The sequence below is a fragment of the Nansenia antarctica genome (genome assembly GCF_963989245.1).
Source record: "Nansenia antarctica genome assembly, chromosome: 6".
Taxonomy (NCBI): Eukaryota; Metazoa; Chordata; class Actinopteri; order Argentiniformes; family Microstomatidae; genus Nansenia; species Nansenia antarctica.
Window position 1 is genome coordinate 6,389,946 of NC_137676.1, and position 27,778 is coordinate 6,417,723.

Genomic DNA, 27,778 nt, shown 5'->3' on the forward strand with positions numbered 1-27,778 from the left:
TATACAATAGACACGCACGCACGCACACACACACACACACATACACACACACACACACACACATACACACACACATATACAATACACACACACACATACACACACAGACACACACACACACACACAAAGCTAGAGATGTGATATATATCCTAACAGGACACAGATCCCATGACACTTTGGCTAAGCTGTTGTCCCCCCACAGTGTGTGTGAACTGATGACAGGCGTTTAGGACAGAACCTCGCCCTGGGGATCCTGCACTCCATAATTACCTCTGAGCCTGTGGTTAAGGTTTCATAGACAGCTAGGCTGACCTTTTGTTGGGACTGCACAGATCCAGTGCAGCACTTCTCACTTTCTCACCAGTCACCAGTTTGTGTGTGTGTGTGTGTGGGTGTCTGCGTGTCTCTGTGTGTGTGTGTGTGTGTGTGTGTGTGTGTGTGTGTGTGTGTGTGTGTGTGTGTGTGCATGCCTGTGTGAGTGTGTGAGTGTGTGAGTGTGTGTGTGTGAGAGAGAGAAGGTGACGGTAGATGGATTGCAGCAGCAGCCTGTGTGTATCTGTATTACTGTAAACCTGGTGTATCTGTATTACTGTAAACCTGCTGTCTCTGTATTACTGTAAACCTGCTGTATCTGTATTACTGTAAACCTGGTGTCTCTGTATTACTGTAAACCTGCTGTATCTGTCGTGGAGCTGATCTGCTCGGCCAGGGAGACTGAGATAAGTAGTCACTCTCATACAGGAGATGGAAAGCAAGCAGGTCAGATAAAGAACACAACCATTGGATCTGTCTCCTCATCCCCACACCCCACAGCCTTCAGGCGTAGAGTAGATGCTTCTAGATGGCTATAAGATAGTTATGCTATGCTTATCGATGTATAGCTGCGTGCGTGAGTCATGCAGCTATGGCCACTGACTATGGCTGACCCTGTGCTCTGTAATAATAACATATCGTGAGCTTAGAATTATAAGGTTCTATCTCCGTTCAGGGCAGTTCAGAGATATTGAGCGTCAACGTTTTTACATTCCATTATGTTTTTGTATTTTATTAATTACTAACTCAAAAATGTCTACATTTTTAAAAATAAAACCACACAGGCATTAATAAACACCTAATGGATCAGATTGTGTCAAAAACTAAATCTTTGACAAAAATGAAGATTTTAGAATCTTATAAGTCACGATTTAGCCGACTGACATTTAGCCGACTGACATTGCAATGAGTGCATACGTTTCAGTATACACGGTCCCAGCGAGAATCGAACCCACAACCTAAGCGTTGTTTTGCTCCACCAACTGAGCCACAGAGGACCACTGTGCTCTGAGTTCCGATCCCCCTGGTGGTGGTGTGTGTGTGTGTGTGTGTGTGTGTGTGTGTGTGTGTGTGTGTGCACCACATTCCAACAGACTGCTGATTGCATGACAAATAAAGCGTTCTTTGTTTTGTGTGATGATGCTGGAGCCTCCTGTTTGATCTCTGTGACGTCACGGGGAGGAGGAGGAGGAGGTATCATCAAGACAACGAGAGAAACCTGTCTAGACCGACCAGCGCCGTTGCTGTGGAGACCGCTGACTATCCATATTGACATACTGGCCACATGGGGGGTTTGGTTCCATCGGTGGAAGCAGGAGAGCTTTAGGACCATGTCTCTAGGGGGCGGTGGGGGGGGGGGGGGGGTAGAAGCTGTGTGATGATGTCAGACACCACCTGCTCCACCTGGTGGCGGTGTGTGGGAGGACCGCGGGGACGTTGAGACGTGGTGCTTTTTAGGTCTTCATCTCGTTTCGCTGACAGAGGACTTACCACTCTGGCGTGTGCAGTACTGTCTCTCTCTCTCTCTCTCTCTCTCTCTCTCTCTCTCTCTCTCTCGAACATGGCCGTACTGTACCAGCGGAGTGTGTGTGTGTGTGTGTGTGTGTGTGTGTTTGAGTAAGTGAGTGAGTAAGTGAGTAAGTGAGTGTGTGTGTGGGTGCGTGCGTGCGTGCGTGTGTGTGACACACAGACGCCTCACATATGTCAGAGACAGGGTCATGTCTACTTTAGTTAGTGCTGCACTGCTTAAAGACACAAGGACATTGTGAGTTCTTAAAAGAGCTATAACTCTTAACTGTTATAAGGCGCAATAATAAAGTGTTAATTAGCTTAAGTGGATCTGTAGCGCTCTCTCTCTCTCTCTCTCTCTAGGGCCTTATGCTTTGCTGAAGACTATTTTACTGCTCAGCTCTGTTAAGTGTCATCTCTGTGAAGGGAACAAACATTTGCACACCTTTTTAAGTCATTCTGGAGAGTTCTGGAGCTGAATGAACGAACATGAAAAAGAAATATGACGGGTTAGACAGTACGCACCAATAAATATGATAATGTGCAGCAATGAAACTCTCAGACTTATTGGGTCTCTTACCATAACTACCTGCCATTTAAAGGGGGATGTATTATTCAAGCTGTAATGCATGATAGAAGTAATGGAAATGAATCTCTGTATTAAGGTTGTTACGTTTCAATCTACCCATCAGTGATGTGTAAGGTGTTTTGATAGAAATCCTGTTTTGTCCTCTGTGTTTTGATAGAAATCCTGTTTTGTCCTCTGTGTTTTGATAGAAATCCTCTGTGTTCCTCTGTGTTCCCAGGATGAGCCCACCAGGGCTGTAGACTCACCCCAGCAGGAGACATGTTCTAAAGGGCAGCGGCAGCTGCAGTACCGTCCGCGGCCACCATGAAAGGGTTAGGAGCCAACCGCAGCCGCCACCTGTCCGACTCCTGCGAGCCGTCCTCCGGCCCCCCGAGGCCCCTGTACCCCCTGACCTCTGACCCCCACGGCGCCTTCCTGCTGAGCCCCGCCATGAACCACTACGGGACCCTGGACCCCCACCTTCACCACTACGCTCCCCCTCCTCCCTCCATCCCCTCCTCCATCCCCCCCGACTGCCTGATGTCCCTCAACCAGATGTCCAACAGCAGCACTTTCCCCCGCCTGCATTTCACCTCCCAGCCGGAGCAGGTCGACTACGCCCAGGGCTGCATGGCCCCCGGTAGGGCCCCCGGTGCTGGGGGGGGGGGCAGCCGGGCGGGCCCCCTGTCCAACTCCATGTCCATGGGCATGGGCCTGGGCCTGGGCCTCAGCGGGACCCCGATGATCACCAGCGGGTCGGCCACCATCTCCTCCGCCACCGCGGCCAACATGAACCGTCTGCCGTCCAACCTGCTGGACCAGCTGGAGCGGCACCTGCCCCTGCACCGGGACGGCTTCAGCACCCTGCAGTTCCACCGGGGTCGCGTGGCCAAGCAGCGCAGCGAGAGCCCTGGGCGCATACGTCACCTGGTCCACTCGGTGCAGAAGCTCTTCGCCAAGTCCCAGTCCCTGGAGAACTCGGCGGTCAAGGGGGGCAGCGTTAACGGCCGCTCGGCCGGAGGAGGAGGAGGCGGGGGCGGGGGGTGTGGCGCCCTGGGGGGCGAGGACGGGACCAAGCAGACCCGCCGGAGCAAGAGCAAAGACAGGGCGAAGACAGAGGGGCAGAAGCAGAGACCCAGGCCCAACGCGCTAGGCCTCTGGGGCTCCGACGACACCCTGGACACCGACAACAACGCGGGTACCGTGGCGGTGGGTTACCGCAACCCGCTGAGCATGATGACTCTGGGCAGGGCGGTGTCGGACAGCCAGGCCCCTCCCAGGCACATCCCCCAGGGCTACAACACCATCTCCGCGCACACGCTCAAGTCCTCCAAGAGCAGCGGCGACCTCAAGTACCTGGCCTGCCCCGCGGCACTGGCAGGGCCCCGGGGAGGGGAGGGAGGGGGAGGGGGTGGGGGTGGGGGCAGGGAGGCCATGCTGGTGAAGAGAGGCTCCTGGTCCACGCTCACCCTCAGCCAGGCCAGGCAGGTGTTCCAGAAGGGCTCAGCCACAGTCAACAGAACTCTGCTCAAGTCTAAGTCCTGTCACCAGGACCTGACCTGCCAATACCTCCAGGTAGGACAGCCAGTGAGTATCACGGATTTTATTTCAAAATCCCTTTCAAACCACCGCTGTGTCATCATGAAATATGACGACGATTTGCGTTACTTCCTGATCATGTCATAAGAAACACACATACGTTTGGCACGAGATAGACATTCTTAGATTTAGATTAGATTGAACTTCATTGTCATTGCAGAATACAAGTACATACCAGACAACGAAATGAAGTTCAGTATCTAACCAGAAGTGCAAATAGTGTTATCGTGCAAAAACATGATACTGTAAACATATAGTGCAAGGACATAATAGTGTAGACAAAATAGGATATGTACAGTTATGAAATTATACAGTACAGTGTGATAAGTACAGTGTAGTGACTGGAGATGGAGTGGAGAGGGAGTGGAGATGGAGGAGGGGGGTCACCAAGGGCTGTTTCTGGCCCCAACCTGCAGGTTCCCCTGGGGGACTGGAGCGGTACGCTGGGCCGGGGGGGCCGGCCCGGGGGCACGGAGATCCCCTGTAGGAGGATGCGCAGCGGCAGCTACGTCAAGGCGATGGGCGACCTGGAGGACAGCGAGGAGGACTCGGAGAACAGCCCCAAACCCTCGCCCAAGTCCGCCGCCCGCCGCCAGAGCTACCTGAAGGCCACCCATCTGTCCCTGAGCGAGCAGCAGGCCCCGCCACCGCCACACAAGTGAGTCTCCCCCCCCCCCCCCAGCAGTAGCAGTAGGCACACAGAACCACACAGAACCAGAACACAGAACCAGCATACAGAACCACCAGAACACAGAACCAGCACACAGAACCACCATCATTATAAAAACATAATTATTTATTCTTTCTGTTATTATACTACTCTATTGTCTCTTGTCTTATCTGTTGTTGTTTTTTATAACTATTGCCATTTTATCTTGTTGCTGCAATGTTGAGGAACGGAAGCCTAAGATTTTTACTCTGTTATACTTGTATAATGGGATGTAACTTGATTCTGATTCTGAAATGACACAGAGCTTTTATCACGTTTTATATGGTTGCTTTAGACCTTTAAGAAAATATTACATTTTTCTCCTTTTTTAATCGTTTTACATATCGTTTACATTTATCGATGTCAAATGTAATACAGAATAGATAGCCAGACGAACTGGAAGAGTATATTTGTATTCAAAGAAAAAGGCAAAGAAAGACTGCCTGCTCTGAAGGTGAGTTATGAAACAACTGAATGCGACTAAAACAAATGTCACCACCGATGAACACCAGGTGGCAGCATCCTATCACGTAACTGACTTCCAGTCACTTTGAGTGCCTATTGCTTAGTCTGAGGAGCAGTTATATCAAAGGCAAACCACCACCAGTGAACAACAAAACAAACAAGTGACCGAATGAAAGTGAATTTACGAAAAAGGTCAAACAAAAAACAAATAAAATAAAGGTGAAATGTTTTGTCGTGTGTTTTAATACTCCCCAACCTCCCCCACACCCACAACCGCCCGCAGGCCTCGTGGCTACGCTCTCATGCAGGAGGAGTTTGGTCTCCTGTGGCCTCCGCTACAGAGTGCATGCTCTATGCAGCATCTGCACAGGTCAGTGTCATTAGGTGGGAGGTAGTGGTCCTCCTCTTTCACACATGAACTCCTCCTCCACCTCTCCGCCACCTCCTCTCTCTAATCCGACTAGTTGCTTTGCTCTCCACTCCTCACACCTCATCTTATAACTCTAGGTGCTCTAGGTGGTGTGTTAAATGCCCTCAGTCGCAACCAACCAACCCCCCCCCACCCTCACGTCTCTCATAAGCCACTGTTCCCCCATGCACACCCCTCCACCCACCCTCACCTCCCCCCTCCACCCTGCACACACATCCTCACTAACAGGTGCCGCCTCTTGTGCAACTCAGAACAGAGGAAACCTCTTTCGGAATATTATTCCATCTAACCCTAACCCTAGAAAAATGGAAATGACTAACTCAAATTTGCCCTTTTTTATGTTGATGTTTACTGACTTACTCAGTGTTTCCTCTGTGCTGCCTCTTTGATCCCCTCAGCGCACTCTGCTATCCTCCATTTCACTGGTGTTTGAACTCACAATATTACAAGGAACATGTGGGAAGGTGGTTCAAAGCACCCTCTGAACCTGGATGCTCAGCAGCGTTTATATCATCAACTCCAGACGTATATACTGTATATATACATATATAAACCCTCCTCATCCAAGTCTCTCACTGTTGACTGTAGCCTCCTAATTCTCCCCTCTACCCCCCCCCCGCCCCCTACAGCTGTCTCCCCTCCCTGAGAGAGCTCTCCACCAATCGGAGCTTGGATAACCTGGACTGCTTGGTGAGCCCGGGGGAACCACCCATCAGGCACTGGGACAATGACTTCAACCAGGGCTATGCCACACTGGGCAGGGGCCTTAACATCGGTCAGGTACGCCCCCCCCCCCCCCCCCCCCCCCCTCCTTCCCCTCTCTCTCTCTAACGCTCAGGACTACTCATCAGTGTCTCAAACTGGTCAAAACCAGTCCGTGTCTGGGAGAATCTTGACCATGCTGTTGATTAGTCCAATTGGATTTGTTTCATTTTGGCGGGACCATTTACCATTTTTCTATCTTAGCCATTGATTTTCCCTCATTCTTTACTGTCAGTCGTCAACTTCATTACTATTAGTCAGCTTTTCTCCTGCACACTATGAAACTGCTGTGTGCTTGTTCGTATCTCTACTACATCATTGCATTTAACAACGCATATCAGGCTCACAAACGTAACACAACAGTCCTGTTGTTAAATACGGTACACTTAGAGCTTAGTACAGATACACTAATAAAAACGTATGTGAAATGAATACTCCCATGAATAATTAATCCTAAACAATGCCCTCTGCCATTGTTGGGAGATCTGAAACAACAAAACAACAAACAGAGAGATTTGAGTGGGATGACAGCGGAGAGATCCAGAGACGGGGGAATCCTGTACTTCTGTGACTGCAGGCCAGGGATAGAACATTCCAGATGATTATGTGTGTGGTTACTACACGCTGGTTGGGTAAAAACATTGAGTAAGCTAGCAGAGATGAAGTGAAGACTGAGACGTTTGCCTATCTATAATCCTTCTAGGACGTTCCATTTCCGTATAACCAGCAGAGCAGATTCACATCAGATGCGCTAAGATGATTTTAAATGGCATTATGATAACAATGGAATTGTTCTTTCAGGAAGCGATTATAAAATTATTTTTAATTAATTGAATTTGGGTTGTCCGAGATGACCGGGTAATCAATCACTGGGCAGACGAGGGCATCAGGAGAGGTGGTGGTGGTCCTTTAACTCCAGCATGTTATCTGGATTGTTACCTGATGGATTACAATGGTTTCTTTAAACTAGAACACCCATGAGGGGTCATTTGACACCTGTGAGTAAAGGAAAATGTTATATCTTTGCACTCGATCAAATTTCAGGACCCTCCTTTCATGACTTTTCCTAGATATGTGTGTTCAACCACCCAGTATCCTTACATTTTCTAAATCACATCAGGATAAGCTAGTATAAAGCTATTTTGCCGTTTTTCTGTGTAGGAAGCAGGCTAATTTACAAGCGGCCAACTAGCGATCCTTGTGTGTAAATAGCAGCTTGAGCATTGTAAAGGCAGCTCTGAGGCAGCTCTTTTAGTATGTAAAAAAGGCACGGCTGTTCTAGTGTTAACAAGATGGGAGGGCTTCAAACTGAACCCAGTGTTGTCAATGGTGGTAAAAGTGCAAAATGAGAGATCATAGCATTAATATTCCTGCCGTTTGCATCAAGGCTTTTTTATTCGGAATACACAGGAGTGTAGTCAACATTGCTTACGATCTGAGAGGAAAAAAGCTGTGCAATTTGAATGTCGAAACAGCACTTGACTTGATTATATATATTTATTTGATATTCTGAAATATCTCTGTGTTTTTCTTTTCTTTTTTTCCCCATCTGATCTCATTCCTTTGGGAAATACAGCAAAGAGCCTGTGCTGCTAATACAGGCATCCGCCTCCTCACACCGCATTGCTTACATTCTGAGATACAAAAGCTGTGCTATTTGAATATCAAAACAGAAGTTGACTTCATTATTTAATTGAATTTCATTTTCGGAAATATCTTTATTTGTATTTTTATAATCTGCTTCTAATCTCATTCCTTTGGGAAATACTGCAAAGAGTCTGTGCTGCTAATACAGACAGAGACAGAGATTCCACCTCTGCCTCCCAATATCATTACACCTCAATATCATCACAACCACCTCGCTTTGGACTGAGGGGTGAAAGGTCATTGCCGTTCCTCTACCTCCTCTTATGTTTTGTGACGTGAAGCAATGTCTCTGGATAGACCAATGAATCAATGTATGGGGTTTCATCCTACAGTACCTTTCAAGTGCTTTAGTTAACTCAGGTCAGTGTATTTAGACAGCACTCCACCCCCAACAGAACTACTCCACTGATAGAAAGAAATAAGGTTTTGTTGTTGTTGTTTTGTGTGGCTTTGAGTTTGAATAGCAATTTCTCTAAAGCAATATGACTGCTTCTTTGTGTGTTTGATCACGCATTTTATAGGTAAAGCTGTCATTTTGTGCCGCTATGTCTGAACTGCCATGTTTGCCGGCTTTATTATTATTATTTTTATATATCTTGTCTTTTTCCCTTAAGTTACTGATGACTGATGGATAGATGATTCACTTACCTAGACAAATGTATTTGTTGTAAGGCGCTTTGGATAAAGATTTCTGCTAAATTACATGTTAATGTCATGTAAATGTCCTCCTCTCTGGTACTGTTTACTTTAAACAGTGAAATGAGCCCTCATCACACAGGATAGGGGGAAGTCAAGTTGACTCAGCTGGATGTTCTCTCTCTACAAGACGTCCTAGTCCTCTACCACAACGTACTGTGTCCCTGTAGTACGATGTGTTCCTGCTGATGACTCTTCACACAGCGTTGTGTGGCTCTGGCGTTGTGGGGTTATGTGCCAGAGCCACACAACGCTGTGTGAACGAGTCATCAGCAGGAACTACATGTACTACAGGGACCACAGTTACCGTTGTGAAGTAGAGGACCTACCGGACGTCTTGCTAGAGAGAGAACATCACTGAGTCAACCTTTAATGTGGTATCTGGGCTATAGACTCTCTCTCTCTCTCTCTCTCTCTCTCTCTCTCTCTCTCTCTCTCTCTCTCTCTCTCTCTCTCGGTAGTGGGATATAGAATACTGAAATTAAATCAAATCAAATCAAATCAAGTTTTATATGTATATAGCATTTCTCACAAGATGTGACTCAATGCACTTCACATGATGACAAAGCAGGCAAAGGTAAAAAAAAAACTGTACACTGTGTAGCCAGGAAAATTCCCTTGCAGCCCTCTACTCATAGAGCGACTAATACCAGTTTGCCTGCCAGCACACAGCAGCGGCCCCCAAACCCCCCCCCCCCCCCCGGGCTCCAGCCGCCCCACACACCCGGCCCGCCCCACCACCAACACACCCAGCCCAGCCAACCAAGCACAGACCATAATAGCCCCGCACCAGGCTAGCCAAGCAGGTGCTCCGGTGGCAGAACAGAATAATTAGCACTTAGTTATCTACACTCACAAACACTTAATTAGGAAGGAGCACTGCACTAATACTCTCAAAACAGCCTCAATTCTTTGTGGCATTGATTCCACAACGATGTTGGAAACATTCCTTTGAAATTCTGGTCCATGATGACGTGATTGCATCACACAATTGCATCACACAATTCCTGTCGATTTTTCAGGTGCACTTTCAGGCTGTGAATCTCCCGTTCTACCACATGCCAAAGGTGTTCTACTGGATTCAGATCTGGTGACTGGGAAGGCCACTGAAGAACACTGAACTCATTGTCATGTTCATGAAACCAGTTTGAGACGACTTTTGCTTTGTGACATGGTGCATTATCACGCTGCAAGCGTAGCCATTGATTAGAAGATGGGTGAATTGTGGCCATGAAGGGATGCACATGGTCAGCAACAACACTCAAATAGCCTGTGGCATTCAAGCGATGACTGATCGGTACTATTAACAGGCCCAAAATGTGCCAAGAAAACATGCCCCACACCATTACACCACCTCCATGAATGAGAAGTATTCGCTGTGTGTTTCTTGGTCACTGCTTTTGATCAATAAACGCCTCACCGCCCCAAACCGGCATTAAATTCGTCTCACAGGCGGAGGGAGAGCTAGTAGTCACATGTTCCCCAGCCATCCCCCAGGGTGTCAACCTGCACGTGTTCCTTTCAGGTGTGCGGGCTGGGCTGCGGGCGCTCGGTGCCGTACTGCGAGATGGAGTCCCAGGCGGTGGAGGCTCTGGACCTGCCCATGGCCACGTGCTTCCGGTCTCGCAGCCACAGTTACCTGCGAGCCATCCAGGCCGGCTGCTCCCAGGACGAGGACTCTGCGTCTGTGGACTCTGACTCGCCTCCGCCCACCACCGCCGGCTGTACCTACGCCTCCAGCACCAGTGAGTATTGATAAGTAATATCCAAAGCTCATTCTCTATTTAGTTCTTTTTTTTGGGGGGGGGGGGGGGGGGGGGGGTCTCTGGTCAAAAGTAGTGCACTATAAGAGGATAGTTTAGTTTAGTTTATTATTTATTTCACAGGGACAGTGCATATTAAAATACATGTTATGTGCATATGTTAGGATGTAACATGAGTGAGAAAAATGCAATAGACTGTTGTGACGTCGTTTTGGAAAAGACTGTAAATGTCCTTTATGAATACACACACACACACACACAGTTTGAAATGACAGAAAAACACCCTTGTGTAATTATATTGCAATCATTATCCCTCAGAAAGTACAGTCTATTATAGCCTTTGTTTTCCATTGTGTTGCGCTTATGTGCAGCTTAAGGGCCCTTGTTGTCTGTAACAAATCAAGGCCCATGAAAGGAGCTCTTTCAGACTGCGATTACAGGGGGGTGAAAAGGTTAGGGGGGGGCTGAGTTTGAGCAGCAGCAAACTCACTCAGCCATGAATGAATGAATGAATGCATGAACGCTGTCTTTTTGCTGAACAAAAGTGGCTCGAGCCCAAGTTGCCCGAGGCTTTTGTGGGCTTTTCGAGCAGGGGGCTGTCTGTGTATTTGATAGCAGGGGGCTGCTTGGATCCAGCAAATGCTGTAACAAAGGTTACACACTGTTTTAAAAGTGTTATTACTGTACATTTGTTGTGGTCCTCCTGCTGATTACCCTGTTTTGTTTGCAATTATAAGGATGAGGGAAATATTGTTTTAGGATAATAAAAAACACCTGTGAGCAATTCACTGCATGCAGCCAACAATTAAATACAAAGAATATTGTAAAAGCATAATGAGCACTTATGACATAGTGGTGCATGGCAGGCGAGGCGGGAAGAGACAAAGACACAGTATCCAATGGTCGTCCAGTTGTGTACCAAAAAGGCGGGGAAAGATGTTTTCTCGATCCATTTTTTTAGTGTACAGCGCACGCCGGCGGGGCGGAGTCCGCACTAATCGAACGGCCTCAAAGGCGCACAGTCGCTCCTCCCGGCGCCCCGGGAGAACACAATCAAATGTACCTATCATGACGCACGTTGTTTAGGGAAGACAGACAGACATTTCGACCAATCCTAATCCGTGTCTAGTGAGACAGAAGACCAGTCCAATCCTCATCCTTTAGGGCGTGGCCACACCATTCCTTTCTTTGGCAACACTGTGTGGATACTACCAGTAGCGTCAACCGCCGCTTTGCTCCAACACAACAGCCACAATTGAATGAACAACAGAACATTACGGATTTATTGACTTCCACTTCCTGTGACAGTAAGCTTGAATATGTTGTTATATTCTTATGCTTGTACATTCTGAGCTTTTAATCGTTATTTCCATCAGACGTCTTTGGCTACTAACGCTAGCCAGCTAGCCAGCTAAGGCTAGGAACAGGAGTCGCCTTGCCTGACTTGTGGTCTTCGTAACCACGTAGCCAGTCTCTGTTAGCCTCATTTTCATGCTTGTCTCGTTCAATTGCAATAACTGTCTCACTTGTACGTGATGGTCATGCTTTAGCACTAAGCAAAGACAGCTAGTAGTACAGTCAGCTTCGTGTGTGGGAGATATAAAACAGCCATATGCCGCGGTTATTATCTTCCTTGGCGGTTGGTTATGCTGACAGCACAGCACACCCGTTTCCATGAAGATGGCAATCCAAGGCTGCGTTCGTAAATTCGCTCTGGATTTCTGATCAGCACTCGTGGAACGCCTCTCGTCCAATCAAATGACTTGGTTCCTTTATGACGCTAAAGCCAGTGTGCGCTCCGGCGCTCTCAGAGCGAATTTTACGAACGCACCCCATCGCTGTACGGTACACGCTGTCAAACCGGATTGAATTGTCTCTCTAACGGTTGCCAGCTAATCGTTAGGTAGCTGTGTTGTCTAGCCGGGTTCCCAGAGATTACGGTATGCTATCAGCCCCGAGGCATGTCTTTCATCGTGTCATTATTGTTAAGTTAGCCGTCAGTAAATGGATAATTGTAACCTTGGAAGCTAGATCGCTAACATTACTAGAGAGAGAGGGGCCTCGCCCTTACTGTTACCGTGGGCATCTGTTAGATCTAAACTTGTCACATAATTTGTTTCAGTTTCATTACGTTCACGTGATCGTAGCTACTGCAGATAAAGGCAATTCAACCCTCTTCCAGGGCAGACAGTGAACTTTACACATTTGTCATGTGCCAATCATTTGATCAACCGGTACAGTATCTCAGACGTTATCTGAAAGTTTCAGTCCAACATTTCCGTTCACAGTCAGTTGTTTCCCAAGTGCTTTTATTGCCTCTTATCTCTTAGCCCTTTTCACTCAGGTTTGTAGCTAAGTAGGTACTGAGTTTAGGATCAATAATTGAACAGCATCCTGCCCTGTGCTTACCGAAGTGCTTTGCTGTTTGACAGCTGTGGGTTTTCAAAAAAGCTTTCATGAAATCTGTGTCCCATGTCTAAAAGCAACTTTGACTCGTAGCCAACCAGTTTGCTGCATATAGTACAGTACCAAATAACACTTGGACCAGCAGATCACTGCAGTTCATCTAACTATGCTTATGCAACACGTACGATTATCATGGTTTTCCTTGTCTCTGCCAAGCCGATGAGTATGGTTTGATCGTGATTTGTTTTGCTCTCTGTATTGAAGTTGTATTGAAAGGAGATCTTGTCTTGTTCTTAAAATGTTGGATCACGGTGGATCAGAGATGAGGTAGGTCACGGGTGACAGCACCTGGGGTAGGGGGGGGGGGGGTTCTGGAAGCTCTTTGTAGCCTATATCACATGCTTGAGTATCAAAGGATACATTTACAGAAACAGTCCCACACACAAGTAGCCAAAACATTATGACATTATGAAAGTGTACACCATATAAAGAAAGTTTACACCATACCAAGAACGTTTACATCATAGCTTGCCATGAAACTGGAGTGAATATAAGGGTGGGGGGGGGGGGGGGGGGTGCCCATTCTTTGAGATTGACACATGCTCTGCTCTTTAATACACAGACACTGAGTCAGTCAGCCACTACGTCTGATAAACACTCATTGATGAGCTCATTGGTGACTCAGTCAGGGTGGAGGGACCTTGGTTTCACCCTTAAGTTAAAGATTTGTTAAAAAGAAAATATCTGTAGCCTATAGCCTAACTTGTAGTGCCAGACAGTTAGGCTACTGTAATTGTAAAGCATCATAGGCTAATACAACCAACACAATGCCTATTGTTCAGCCAGATACTGCTTTTCCCTGGCATTTCCTTGGACTTAATCCGAACCATTTCAAGTGACCAATCTGCCAGAAGTGGGTCACATGGCTGTCCCATAACTATGGTGTTATTGTTTAATCCCTCCATCTCAGTCTGACGAGTCTGAACGATGTAGTCTCAAGCCTTTATGTGGCCGGCGTTGATACACTTGCTGCTCTATAAACAAGGTTCATCCAATCCTACAATATGTGTCCAACACTAGATTATAAAACATTGGTTTAGATGCAGGGATTGCTGTGTCTGGGTATGACCACACACACACACACACACACACCAACCAACCTAGTTAACACCAATTCCACAGGCCACGCTGGAAGCTCCACAGGACGTCGTTAACATGTAAATATCTTAGTGGCGCCCCTGTTCCTACCTTATTAAGATATTTACTGGCCATCGACATATCCTGCATGTCCTGTCTCTCACCCATCCTTCCTGTCAATCTCTGCTGTCTCTGCTGCTGTCTGCCAATAAAACCAGAGATGCCCTAAAAACATATTTAGAAGAAAGAAAAAGTAGGAACACTTAATACGGAACTGACCAGCCAAAGCAGCCACTCTAACTCCTGTTTGAGGGAGAAGGACTTACTTGACTATTTTCAATCTATCTAGTTGATGGTTAGTAGATGTTTAGTAGATGTTTAGTAGATGTTTCAGCTTTTGCAGATGTTTGTAACAGATTCTTTTTGCAGTGAAGTTTCTTAGTAGACTGCTGCATATTTGCACTGCTTAGTTGGACTTCAGTTTGTTATTGCCGTCATACTGAACTAGTTTCCATCACTGTTTCTATTTTCTCATACTCTTTCTATTTTCCCTTCCATTATAAGTGTTTCTATATAGTTCTAACCCCTCTCATTATAAGTGTTTCTATATAGTTCTAACCCCTCTCATTATAAGTGTTTGCTGTTGTTTTGTGAGTTGTGTATGCCTAAGTGGTTTCCTTTTCCTGTCAACATGTGCTGAGCCAGCCATGTCCAGCACATCTGTCTCTCTCTCTCTCTCTCTCTCTCTCTCTCTCTCTCTCTCTCTCTCTCTCTCTCTCTCTCTCTCTCTCTCTCTCTCTCTCTCTCTCTCTCTCTCTCTCTTTCTCTCTCTCTCTCTCTCTCTCTCTCTCTCTCTCTCTCTCTCTCTCTCTGTTTCTCTCTCTCTCTCTCTCACAGAGTAACACCTCTCATCTTCACTCATGTCCAGCCCTGTCTCGCTGTCAGTTGTATCAGCAACACTTCTCATCCGTAGCTGTGTCCCAGCCAGACAGCCAGTCAGGCCAGTTCAGTCACATCAGCAACACGTCTCATCCGAAGCTGTGTCCCAGCTAGCCAGCTAGCTAGCCAGCCAGCCAGCCCAGTTCAGTCTGCCTGTCTGACTCCCAGCATCACCCCCTCATCCCCAGCCCTCCTGGCCCCTCTGGCCCCAAGCCACCAGTCCGGTTCCCCAGCCGCCTGTCACATCGCCACACGGTCACAGTAATGCTGCTAATCTGCTGCTGAGCCCCTGCTGCAGTATGCGAGACAGGGCAGGGTAGGGCACACAGATAACTCCACATGCCCAGTATAGGAGCACCCAATGAAAGGACTCTTTCTGCCAGAGTCAACAGGTTTGGGAACAGTCTGATTCAGAGTGTGTGATTCAGTGTCTCTCTTTCCGCCCCACGGAAAAATAGTTTGCCTAATTACCGCACGTCTCGACAGTGGAGCTCGGGAGGGTTCCACCCAAATGTAAACTGTCGAATGGTAATTAAACCATTTGAATCCCAAAGCTTTATATCCGGAGAGACTTGTCCCCGAAACAGAGAGGACAGGGACGTCTTCTATTCGATTCTGTTCTTAACCGTATCTATTTTACAAACCATGACTAGAGAGGGTAACATGAGAATGTGGTGTCGAGGTTAATCACTGTCGTTACTTTGGCCTTACTTGAACTGGCTGTCTGCCCACTATGCTGCTAGGTAATCTAATACCTCCCTCCTGCCATAGAGAAGCTGACGGGACTCGGGAGTGCATCCTGAGGTGGCCACTGTTTTGCTTTTAATGAGTGATCCAATTTAGTCAAAAATGTGACGAGCATCAGCGCGTTGACAGGGCTGTAATGGATGTTAAGTGCTTTAAGTGCGAGATAAACCCCAAGAGCTCCTTGTAAAAGAAAAAGGCCCATGGCTTTGGCTAGCAATGCACAATGGAGGCTCCCCAACAGATTTGCCTAGTCAACACATCGTTAGGCATGAATGGCTGCTTGCCCACAGACTGGTTGTTCAATTAGCCAACTCCTATTACCGGTACTGCCATTCTTGTTAATGTCAAGCAAGTAAAAACCATCAAGAAAGGTTCCCAATTCCATTTATTTAATCTGCTCTTGATTATGAATAGAAGCATAGTTTAGAATAACGTTTTTATTGTGTGTGAGATTCTCCGATGTTCCACCACCAAACCAGTTGGCAATCACGCGAGATGCTAGGGTGCCCACCCTGTAGCCTATGTGCCCAGCGGGCAGGGTGATGTCTTCAGTTTGGTTGTGATAACATCGATTATACAACAGTTAGTTCCGACCAAGTAATTTGATTGGACAAGAGGCATTCCATGAGTGCCGATATAAGCTACAGTATAACAGCACTGGGACTTTTAACTATATGTATCACTCCACCGCACAGGTGTTCTATTGTTTGTGTTCAGGTTACTAGGCAACAGTCCAGTATGGTTGGGTCTCCTAATCAATAGGTGATATAAAATGGCTTTGTGTGGAACCTGATATTAGTTTAGTTATATATAGATGTGTAGTTGATTCACATACTTTCGACAAATGTACTTATTGTAAGTCCCTCTGGATAACAGCGTCTGCTAAACGACTGAAATGTCAAAAAGAGGCAGGGAGGTTGCCCCTGGTGATGCCAGGCTTGTGAGGACAGAGCCAATGGGTGAGCAGGATAGGTTGGCGAAGCCCCAGAGACCCAACGGTTGGAGCTTCTCCACCTCGTAATCACCTCTGGGCGGCAAGCCCGTGGATGGATGTAGGGCAGGAGGAGGAGGCGGCCAGGCATCTCAGAGCAAGCCTAAATGGGACAGGGCAAAGGTGGGAGCATTCCTGCCAATGGTCTGAGTAATTGGTGGTACTACAGTATTAGTGAGTGCCAGAACAGTAGTTTATTCTGTCAATGTGTGTGTTATTGATCGACAACAACAAAGGCTACTTACTCACTGAATGTCCTGTTGCTTATTCGAATAGTTTCTCCAATTAGAACTGTTTGGTGAAAGGAGATTGCCTTTCGTGTGTATGTGTGTTTGTGTGTATGTGTGTGTGTGTGTGTGTGTGTGTGTGTGTACTGCGCGCGTCTGCGTGTGCGCGCTTACAGCCACGAGGGTGAAGAGGTTTGTACTTAGAGCCTCAACACACCATGTTAGATTAACTTGTCTGATCTCATGCGTCTGCCCTGGGCATTTCAGGAATGTTTCTCGCTCTCAGGGAATAAATGTCTCCTTTTGTCCCTGGCCTGGCTCTGCTCCCAGATCCGGGGCTGTTGCCACTATTAGCGCGCGTGTGTGAAACAGTATTTCTGTGGCTACCGGGAGGGCTGTGTGGAATCCACAGCCGTGTTTGTGTGCATTGGAAGTGTTTAATGATGGCCTGAGCGAACCCAGCGAGTCATTTGATGACAGAAATATAGATCTTACATCGTGTTTACAAGGTGTTAGATTCCTGTCTCCGCAGATGGTACGCTGACAGCTGGAAGAGAGAGAAACAGTCAAAAAAGAAAAATCAATTGTTGATGGATTGGACAGTGTGAAGGATCTTTCAAGGACGTTTAGGTTGCACTTTACATCACACGGGTGCGATCATTTACCACGGTTAGGCCGTTCCCCAGTGAATCAAGCCTCTAAGTTAGCCTATGCGTCATTGTTTGTTCATGTGTTGTGCGGGGTTTAATTTGGAGCCTGTGTGTAAGGCCTATACTGGTGGTGAATGTGGTAACTGGACCAGTGTAGATCTTTTCTTTCCCTTCCCATGTTCCCAGAGTCCTCTCTGCTGCCCTGACATCTGCTGATCCCACCCAGCCAGCTGTTTAAATAGCATCCACGCTAAATGGCTTTGCCTCTCTTCAGCCAAGTATATATATATATATATATAATATGCCCATAGCACGCTTTATTTGGCTTTTTCCTGTAATGGTAATTAGCCTTGTTTTGCCTTGCCTTGTCCCAGCAGCTCTGCAGTCGGCAACTGATGACAGGACCAGGGGCCTCCCTGGAGCACGAGTCATAGCCTATTCCCTGAGTCACATCCACTATTGCTCTGACTGGTGGCAATCCCCTCCTAAAGCTACTTTCATGCATTCTTTCAGTGTGAGCTGGTGAATGTAGGCTAATCCTGTAATGGCTGTTGGTCATGGAGGCATTGATATCCAATGGCAAGAAGTGGCGTGTCCAAAAACCACTAGTGACGCTAACCCCAGACGATGCAGTGCTGGTGTGGTGATTGGCTCCTGTTTTGTGGTCTGTTTCGAGTCACCAGGAGTTAGGAGAACAGCTTCTCTACCCACCCCCCCAAAAAATCCCCAATGACTAGCCTAAACCTACAGACAACACAATGCCCCTTCCACTCACAGCAAATGAAAGAGGGAGGGAGAAAGAAAGAAAAAAAGAATCAGCAGTATTATTGACTGTTTGTTGTTTGGGCTGCAGTGATCAGAACCACTGCGCTGGAACTAGGCCTATCCTTTAAAGGGATAGTTAAATTTTGTACACCTTTATATGTTGTGTAATGTGGGCCACGTTGTATGATGTCACTAAGAACCATCTCGCAATCAAGTTTATTGTTGCATCCCATTATACAAGTATACAAGAGTAAGATTCTTAGGCATTGGTTCCTCAACATTGCAGCAACAAGAGGAAATGGCAATAGTTATAAAAAAAACAATAAGACAAGAGGCTAGAGTGGTATAATAATAGAAATAGCATGAGTAAAGCCTTGAGGTAACAGTAGATGGCAGCAGGTAAGGCATTATTTACAGATGGATTATGCTGTACTGTGTACTTATGATATGAACGTAGGCATACAAGGATGAAGTGGATAACAGTTGTGAATACAACGGTATTCACAGGTGGATTATGGGTGTTATGCATGTAGTGGGTAAATAGTAGGGATGGACGGTTTTTCGGTTAAACCGAAAACCGGGGTTTATAAAAATAGAAACGGTTTTTTATCAAAACCGTCTGAAACCGTTTTTTTTTTTTTTTTTTTTTTGTTTTTTTTTTTAGAAGAATAAAATAGAATAAGAATAAAACTGGAACATGTCACATGTTTGTCGTGTGTGAAAATAACAATGATACAGTCTGAATCTGCCGCGCAATGAGTGAGAGGTTTGGTCAGTTGTGAAGAATAACTGAGGATTAATATCTAATTGGGATTATATTTAAGGGTAACGAATCACTCTATGGGAAAGATAGTTGCCTTCAGTTATTGGTAGATAGGAAAGTTTTTTTACAATTACTCGCTTACATTTAATAAGATCATTTTCGCTGCTCTCTGTAAAGCGCATTGGGTCACTTTTGTGAGAAATGCGCTATAGAAATAAAATGTGATTTGATTTGATATCAATCAATCAATCAAACTTTATTTATGTTCTATAGCACAAATCATGCATTGAATGTAACTCCAAGTGCAGTATTTACTAAACCACAATATAATAAAACAAGAGCTATACGGATCAAGAGTGTTTGTGCACAGCGCCACTGTGTGTGAAGGCGCTACTGAAAGTGATGACAGAACGCATGTCTCAGAAGATACGCGGTCACTTAGTGACGCAAAGGTAGTTCTGTATTTATCTCTATCTGTATTAGTACATTTATTTTGAAAGCTCTATTTTGACAGCTCTACCATGGGCACTTTTATTTTGATGGGGCATTCTTTGTTGATTGACTTACGACAGTTCAGGACGAGTCAGTCTCGCGGCATGTGGTTTTTATGAAAAGCTTTAAGTATGTTCACTGCATAATTCTAAGTCTAATATTTCAGTGATTATTGAGCAGTATTCAAATATTTAAATACATTGAGCAGCAGCTGAAACTTTGTCTAAGAACCAAGATATTGAGAAAGCAGTTCATTCAATGAAGACGCTGTTCCAAGAGATGATCTTCCGTGCAGGCGTGCACCCTGGATCAGCGGAGCTGGTGTGTTAAGTGTTCATGTGTTTTCATGTATGGTGTAGCTTACAAAAGTCTGCCTTTCCACTTATATTTGTGAAACTAAGTAGCCTAAATGTGTTGCGACTGTGCTTACGGTGTTTTAATGGTGTTCGACATGAGTGTATTGTAGCAGTAGGGCTCAATTATTTGAAATTGGCGCCCCTTTTTTTTTTTTACATATTATTTTTATTTTTATTTTTTACTGTATTTTTCGGTTAACCGGAAAACCGCGGTTTTACTCTCTGACGGTTTTTCGGTTTCAATAATTGGAAACCGTCCATCCCTAGTAAATAGTCACCAACAAAAAAAGTTACCTATCCCTTTAACATAGTTCTATAACTCTTTATGAATTTCCACTGGACACATTGTAGTAGTTGTGGTTTGACACCACACACACACACACACACACACACACACACACCCGCACACACACACACACCCGCACACACACACACACACCCGCACACACACACACACACACACACACTAGGGCTGCACGATTAATCGATTTTAAATCGAAATCGCGATTTGAAATGATGCGATTAGCTAATCGCAAAGCCTGCGATTTGCCTGCGTTTTTTTTTTTTTTTTTTTTTTTTGCTATTTAGCAGACGCTTTTAATCCAAAGCGATTTACAATTACGAATTACAGGGACATTCCCCCTGGAGTAACTGAGGGCTAAGTGCCTTACTCAAGGGCACACTAGTAGTGGTGTGGCTTCAGGCGGGATTTGAACTCACACAACCTTCCGATCACAAGTCCAACTCACTAGACCACCACTACCCGTATGGGATACGTCATACAGCGCGTCGGATTCAACGTCAATGAACGTCAACGTCAATGAACGTCAACAATGAACGTGAACGTCAATGAACGTCAACGTCAATGAACGCACACCAACAACATCGCACGTGAAACGCCCACGTTTCGGTAGCTAGCAATAGCAACATTCATGGTGGATAATGTACCTGCCCTTTTCCAAACAGCTTCCAATTAAGCTTTCCTAGATGGTTGTGTGAAACAAACCACCTGAGTCAGGTTAGTAATGCTCCATCACATGTTTTAATCTGAAGCTTGATTTTAAAGCAACCCAACTTTAAAGCAACCCAATGTAAGTTTAGTTCTTTCACTCGTAGCTCGGGCTGTGGGGGTGCTAGAGGAGGGAGCTTCTAAGTCCCCTGAAGACGTACAAACAAACTGCACGTTGATACGACCTTCCTAGCCGGAGATATGGTCACACTTTACAAAAACGTCCTTTTTTTTTTTGTGCTATTTAAAAAAATAATAATCGCAAATTAATCGCAATCGCGATATCTGTCCAAATAATCGCAATTCGATTTTTCCCCCCAAATCGTGCAGCCCTAACACACACACACCCACACACACACACACACACACACACACACACACACACACACCTAACAGCTGGGAGGGGTGACAGGGGTGTGAGAGAAGACTGATCGAGAGTAAGTAGGAAAGAGATGACGATGTATGTTAGCGTTTTCCATAAAGCATTGTGTAAATTTCTTTTTTGTTTTGGGTCCCGACTTGTAATGTATGTCCCTAATACCTAGATAGCTATATTTGTGTGTTGTGGTGTGGTTGAATGGGTTGTTGGGGGCGTTGGTTGCAGGATGTGGCCTTGTTGTGGCCTTGTTGTCTTGTTTTGTTATTATGTGTGTTTTAAAAGAAAATAAAGAAACATTTGATCACAAAAAAAGCATTGTGTAAATACCAACCACTAGTTGACTAGCACTTCACTGTGTACTGGTGGCCATATAAAATATGAAAATAAAAACACTGGAGAATAGATGACGGGTCAAACATAAGACATACATTTATTCCCAATCATTACTTCAACAGTTATGGACACGATCAAACAAACCCAATGAGCAACTAACACAAGTTAACATTACATTATATCTGACTCCAAAAGATTACACTCCTAGATTAACGATAGGCCTAATGGTTGATGATGCTTTGCTCATCCCTGTGTGACAGATAACCGATCATATCGGATCCTAGATTACATTATAGCATAGCCTACCCAAAATGCTATTTTTACCATGCCCTCAAGTTAAGATAAATCGTATTGCAAGGAGTTTACGCTCAGGCCAATATCTGAAGCTGCAACGTGTTGTTAACGATGCATGTGAACATTAAACATTAAATGGGAGAACCTGGTTATGGATGTGCTGAACGATTATGTTGTGCTGCTGCATTAACAGAACACTTATAGCGCACAACTTCACATTAATGCACATAGGAAGAAGGAGAATAGAGTATCAACAAAATGACTAGTTTAACAGTTTCAAAGTAACAGATGACTAAGTTTTAATGGACCTATCGCTAAGCCATGCCCCGTTTGAAAACTCGGACAAACAAACAACGCTTCACTGACAGTGACTGACTGACCGACCATGACTGAATGACATTACTATGACTTACAATGGCGGGAGTTGGCAAATTTCTGATTTACCACAGCAAGTAATAGACATGTTTTTTAAAGATGACAAGAATATTTCGTCTAGAAGCTTTTCACCATCAGATATTAGAGAGTTGTTTGTCCGAGTTTTCTGCCTGTAGTGACTTCTGCTGTGATATGATTGGACAATTTCTATTTCGGGGTGTGGCTTAGCGATAGCTCCATTATGCGTTAATGTGCGTCAAGGTCAAGGACACCACGTGAGAGGGGTGTCTGTGACGGGCCTAACCCAAAACTCAAAGAATACCTCGCTGTCCGTCTCCTTAAATATCATTCCCAACAAAGGACAAGGTGTGAGATACATTACTATCGCAAAGGAATTGCGACCGTGTGATTTCCTCAGACACATTACAATCCCGAAGGAATTGACAAATGGTGAGGGTGTGACTTCTTCAGGATGTCTGTCTGACAGGCTCGTTCAACTGCAAATAGTAGAAATCAAGGCTGGCGCCACCCAGATCCCTCTACAGCCATGTGCGCCCCATGCATTCAAACTCAAACGTGTCTCCTCACTGGAAGGTTGAAACAACTTGATATGTTGTGTAATGTGGGCCACGTTGTATGATGTCACTAAGAAAACTATCGGGGTGCATAAGTGGCGTAAGCCCACTAAAAGTGCATACTGTCATCATTGCAAAGTCCCTGGTTCGATTCCGACCATCGACATATGTCATCCCCCCTCTCTCTCTTACCCATCCTTCCTGTCAATCTCTGATATATCCCAATAAAGCAGAAATGCCCTAAAACATGTTTTAAAAAAACATCTGTGTTGTTATCAGGATGCTTCTTTACAGAGTTCCCTTGGAGGACTGTCTGATGTGCGTCTCTCATTCACTTCCCTTGGCCTCTATGTTGAACCTTGTTGTCGTTTATCACAATATTAATATAAGCAGTGTTACCCCAAAATACCCCCCAAAACAACCCCACCTCTGGGTTTCATCCTGTTTTCTGACGTCAATGGAACACCTCCTGCAGAGTAGCAGGAAACTAGGTGGTGTTTGTAGTAGCCTGCCCTGGACCTACTGTTATATGTTGCTGTTGGACAACATGGGAAAAGAGATGGGTATGTTTCCCTTTTCAGAGTGTGCTGCTCTGTTTGGTCTCTCTCAATTGGTGCTTGACTGTGTTTTGGGCAAAATGTTCAAAACAATAGCAAAAAGATGCTCTTAATGCTGATTTAGACAAAAATCCATATCTCAATAAAGACCTGAAATGATTGATTGGTTTATTTTATGGGCTCAGAAACGTGTACTATGCCAAATGAGAATTTCACGTGTTCAGTGCACTGCATAATCAATGTCAGTGATTTGCTGTTCAATCTAACGTTTGTTACACTCAGTTAGGCCTAGGCTACATTTCATTTACAAAAACAATTCACAGTGGAAAACATTCCCTCTTTCTTTCTTTTTTTCCTTCTTCAAAACATACAGTTAGAATGACCCCTGCACTTTCTGGTTGCCAACCGCTGTAGTTTCCAGTAATGGTTTATCCCAGCCTCCCCCTCCACAAGACCAGCTTTCAGTGGTAACCTCAATGTTCCATAGCTGTGATTTCATTCTGTTAACCCTGATGACACAGTCCTTCTGTATCACTGTAGTCTCACCTATTCTCACCAATCACGTGTGTCTCACCAATTCCGTCCCCCCCGCCCCTCAAAAGTCTCAGTCTTAGTTGCATTAAGCGACCCTCACGTTTACGTCTCTTGACCATTCTCTGTGCTGCTGCCTCACTGTGCACTGGTGGCCATATAGAATATGAAAATAAAACTCTAGAAGACATCCATTTATTATCAATGATTAGGCTACTTCTTTTTTTTTTTTAAGTTATTTTTTCTGAGTGGGGCAGTCCCACTCATATTTTTCTTTTTAATGACAGTACAGTAGATATTATGACAGGAAGGGTGGGTGAGAGAGAAGGGATGACATGCAGGATATGTCCGTGGCTGGAATCAAACCGGGAGCCCTGCGGTTCAGCACTTAATCCACTACGCCACCTAAGCACCCCAATTAGGCTACTCCTAGTTCTGGACATGATCGAACGAACTGAACACAAGTTAACATTTACGTTACATGTGACTCCAAAAGGTAGTTCATGATAATTAATAGGCCTAATGGTTGATAATGCTTTACTCATCCCTGTGTGACAACAGACAATCGATCATATCTGTCGTATTCTCAGCAGTCACGTGTGTCTCACCTATTCTTTTCCTCCTCTTCCCTCAACAGTCTCTACATGCGTGGGTTCCATTAAGAGGGCCCCCCCGCCGGTCCCCCCGCGCACCGCCTCCAAGCCCTTCATCTCTGTGACGGTGCAGAGCAGCACCGAGTCGGCCCAGGACACCTACCTGGACGGGCAGGACCGCCGCAGCGAGGCCAACAGCCAATCGGGACGCAGCAACTCCTCCGACAGCCTCTGCAGCACCCACACGGGCAGCCTGGCCAAGGGCAGCAAGCCCCCGGCCCCCGCCCCGGTCCCGACGCCCACCACCACCGCCGCCGCCGTCCCCCCCCCTGTACCCGCCCCGCGGGACCCCCCACCCCCACCCTTCATCAGCATCAGCAGCGCCTGTCTGCCCCCCCAGCCCCAGAATGACACCCTGAGTCTCGGCCCCGTCCCAGAGCAGCAGACACAAACGGAGCCCAAGAGGAAACTCTCGTCGATCGGCATACAGGTAAGAAACACGCCGCCCCCACACGTTTAACACACGACGGTTTAAAACTGGTTCGGTTCTGGTTGTTTTAATGTCTTTGACATTTAATTTCTTTGACATTAAAGATGCTATTGTTGCACGGAGGTTGCCTAACTACGAGTTGTTGTTGTTGTTGTGTGCGTGCTTTTACCGATAGGTGGACTGCCATTCCATTGAGCCAATCACGAGAGAGGACCCGCCCACCCTGACCAAAACCCAGTCAATCGGCGTGCAGGTGGAGAACGGCAGGCCGTGAGTACAACTCCCTTCACACCAGCCTCGTCATCCCTGCTGCTCAGAGCAAACTCATTTGTTTGTGGTTTTCTTATCAGACGAGGTTTCTAGTTACATTTCCCGGCACTGTAAAAAAAAAAAACTGTGTGTTTCTCTGTTGTTTTTGCGCATCCCTGCTGTGTCCAGACCCCAAACACACACACACACACACACACGCATAGTAACCAGGTTTCCGTCCTTGCGGGCGTGCCTGGTGCCCGTGTGGTTTAGGCTGTAGCCAAGGTCGCCCAGCAGTCAGGCTGTAGCTGGCAGCAGCGTGGCAACAGAGAAACAGCAACATGACCTACCCAACAGTAACAGACCCAACAGTACCTCCCCATGACTGACGACCTCCTCCTCTTGTTTTGGCCACAGTGGAGGCAGAGTGCTGTGAGAAACAGGCCATTTAAGCTGCCCTAGCACACAGTAATTTCCCATAATCACATTTGTTGGACTGTATTGCCCCATTTCCTCTGTTCTCCCTCTGTAATCAATCTGCCTGTGTGTGTGTGTGTGTGTGTGTGTGTGTTGGGTTGTGTGTGTGTGTGTGTGTGTGTGTGTGTGTCTGTGCGTGTGTGGGTGTGGTTGTGTGTGTGTGTGTGTGTGTGTGTGTGTGTCCGTGTCCAGACTAAGCCGGGCCAGCAGCATGGCCTCCAGACAGAACTCCAGACAGAACTCAGAGCCCGAGTCCCAGGACCCCCCCCCGGCCGCCCCTCCCTCAGAGAACAACACTCCCAACAACTGCAACAACAACAGCACCACGTCGTCAGCGGACCCCCCCCCCGCCGTCAGCGCCCCCAACGGCGGGGACAGCACAGTGGCGCGCCAGCCCCCCAGGCACGCCCCGGTCCCGGCCAGGGGGGCGTCCACCTCCTCCCTCCCAGAGAGCAACCTGGACCCAGCCCTGGACCCCTCCTCCCTGCCCCCCCCAGACCCCAGCCTGGACAGCGGCACGGGAGGAGACCAGGCCGCCCAGCCCGGCGCGCCCCCCGAGAGAACAACACTCCTCCGCGACGGCAACTGGTTCCTCAAGCTCCTGCAGGCGGAGACGGGCCGCATGGAGGGCTGGTGTCAGCAGATGGAGCTGGAGACCAAAGACAAGGAGATCACTGAGGAGGGTGAGACCCAGCAGGAAGCCAGGCTATACTCTTTTACATTTTGACATTTTTTTTGCATTAGCTCTTTGGCTGGGTTGTACAGGACAGTGTTAGTAGTTTTAGTACATTTTTGGTGTTTAGCAGACGCTTTTGTCCAGAGCGACGGACAACTAATACGTTTGTCTATGTAAGTGAATCATCGATCCATCAGTCATCGTAAAGAAACAGTCATCTATGCTAGGGCCAGGGGCCCTTGGCAGTCGTTGTGCTAGAAGAGGGAAGAATGCAACTTTTTAATATATATATATGTTACGGTACATGTGGGAATACGGTACATGTGGGAAAACTAGGGTTAGGGTTAGGTGCTAGGGTGCTACGGTTAAGGGTAGGGGTAGGGTTAGGGTTAGGGTTAGGGTTAGGGTTAGGATTAGACATGTACCAAGTCGACGTAGCACCTAACCCTAACCCTAGTTTTCCCACATGTACCGTCTTCCCACATGTACCGTAACATATATATATACAAATTAATTTACAGTAGAGAAACTGTACACTGGGGTAGAGGGGATGAATACTCACACTAACCAGGTCTGAGGAGGGTAAGACACAGGAGAACACTCCTGAACACACAGAAAGACGACTAGACTCGGAGGGTAAACTGGTAAAGACAACAGACCTGAGGTAACGAGTTAGTTAGTTTCTGTGAGTAGCTCGTCAGTTCTCTGACAGACAGAATTGGCATGATGATGACATGAAGATGTCCTCATTCCTGAAGCCCAAAGATGGCAGTCCTATTGACCTCCACACACTGATGACAAGGAGGGGGGGGGGGGCAGACAGGCTCATTAATGCCAACCGCTAGCAACGGTACTGCTCATTACCGAGTGGAACGGAGCTCCTTTTCAGTTTTAATGGAGCCACTGAGACTTGTTTTGATCCGCCATCTGATCTCGCTCAGCTAGAGATGCCACTGCAGGGAGTTTATGAATCAGAATAATGAACAGGATTCACAGCTGGCTGGATAGCCCCGCCCCCCCATCAGGTTATCCTAGGCTTGTCTCTCTGTAGACTAGTAGGCTTGTATCGTATGATCTTCCTTTTTCATGTTGTTTTACTCTGAAAATAAGCGGTGTAGAATGTCCCGTTTATTGCCTGTTTTGAAATGGAATAAATAAGAAAGTATTCCCAGAAGATGACGTTGCTTTGTCACAAACGAGGTAAATACCATGTACATTAAGGATGTTACTGCCGGTAATTGAGGACAGAGGTACTAGTCAGGTACATTTGATTTTGATTGCTCTGTGCCCCATGTAATGGTTTTTCT

At 46.4% G+C, this 27,778-nt stretch overlaps 1 protein-coding gene across 1 annotated transcript in view; it reads left to right on the forward strand.

Annotated features, from left to right (window-relative positions):
• Positions 1–2,713: 2,713 nt before the first annotated feature.
• Positions 2,714–27,778, forward strand: part of LOC308159504 (disks large-associated protein 4-like) — a gene marked incomplete at both ends in the record, with an annotated part of 28,793 nt that continues 3,728 nt past the window's right edge. The window contains 7 exons of the mRNA XM_080533305.1: positions 2,714–3,976; positions 4,405–4,646; positions 6,222–6,372; positions 10,223–10,442; positions 24,624–25,069; positions 25,245–25,339; positions 25,988–26,478. Of these exons, the coding sequence (XP_080389431.1) occupies positions 2,714–3,976; positions 4,405–4,646; positions 6,222–6,372; positions 10,223–10,442; positions 24,624–25,069; positions 25,245–25,339; positions 25,988–26,478 (2,908 nt within the window). The remainder of the gene's footprint in view (positions 3,977–4,404; positions 4,647–6,221; positions 6,373–10,222; positions 10,443–24,623; positions 25,070–25,244; positions 25,340–25,987; positions 26,479–27,778) is intronic.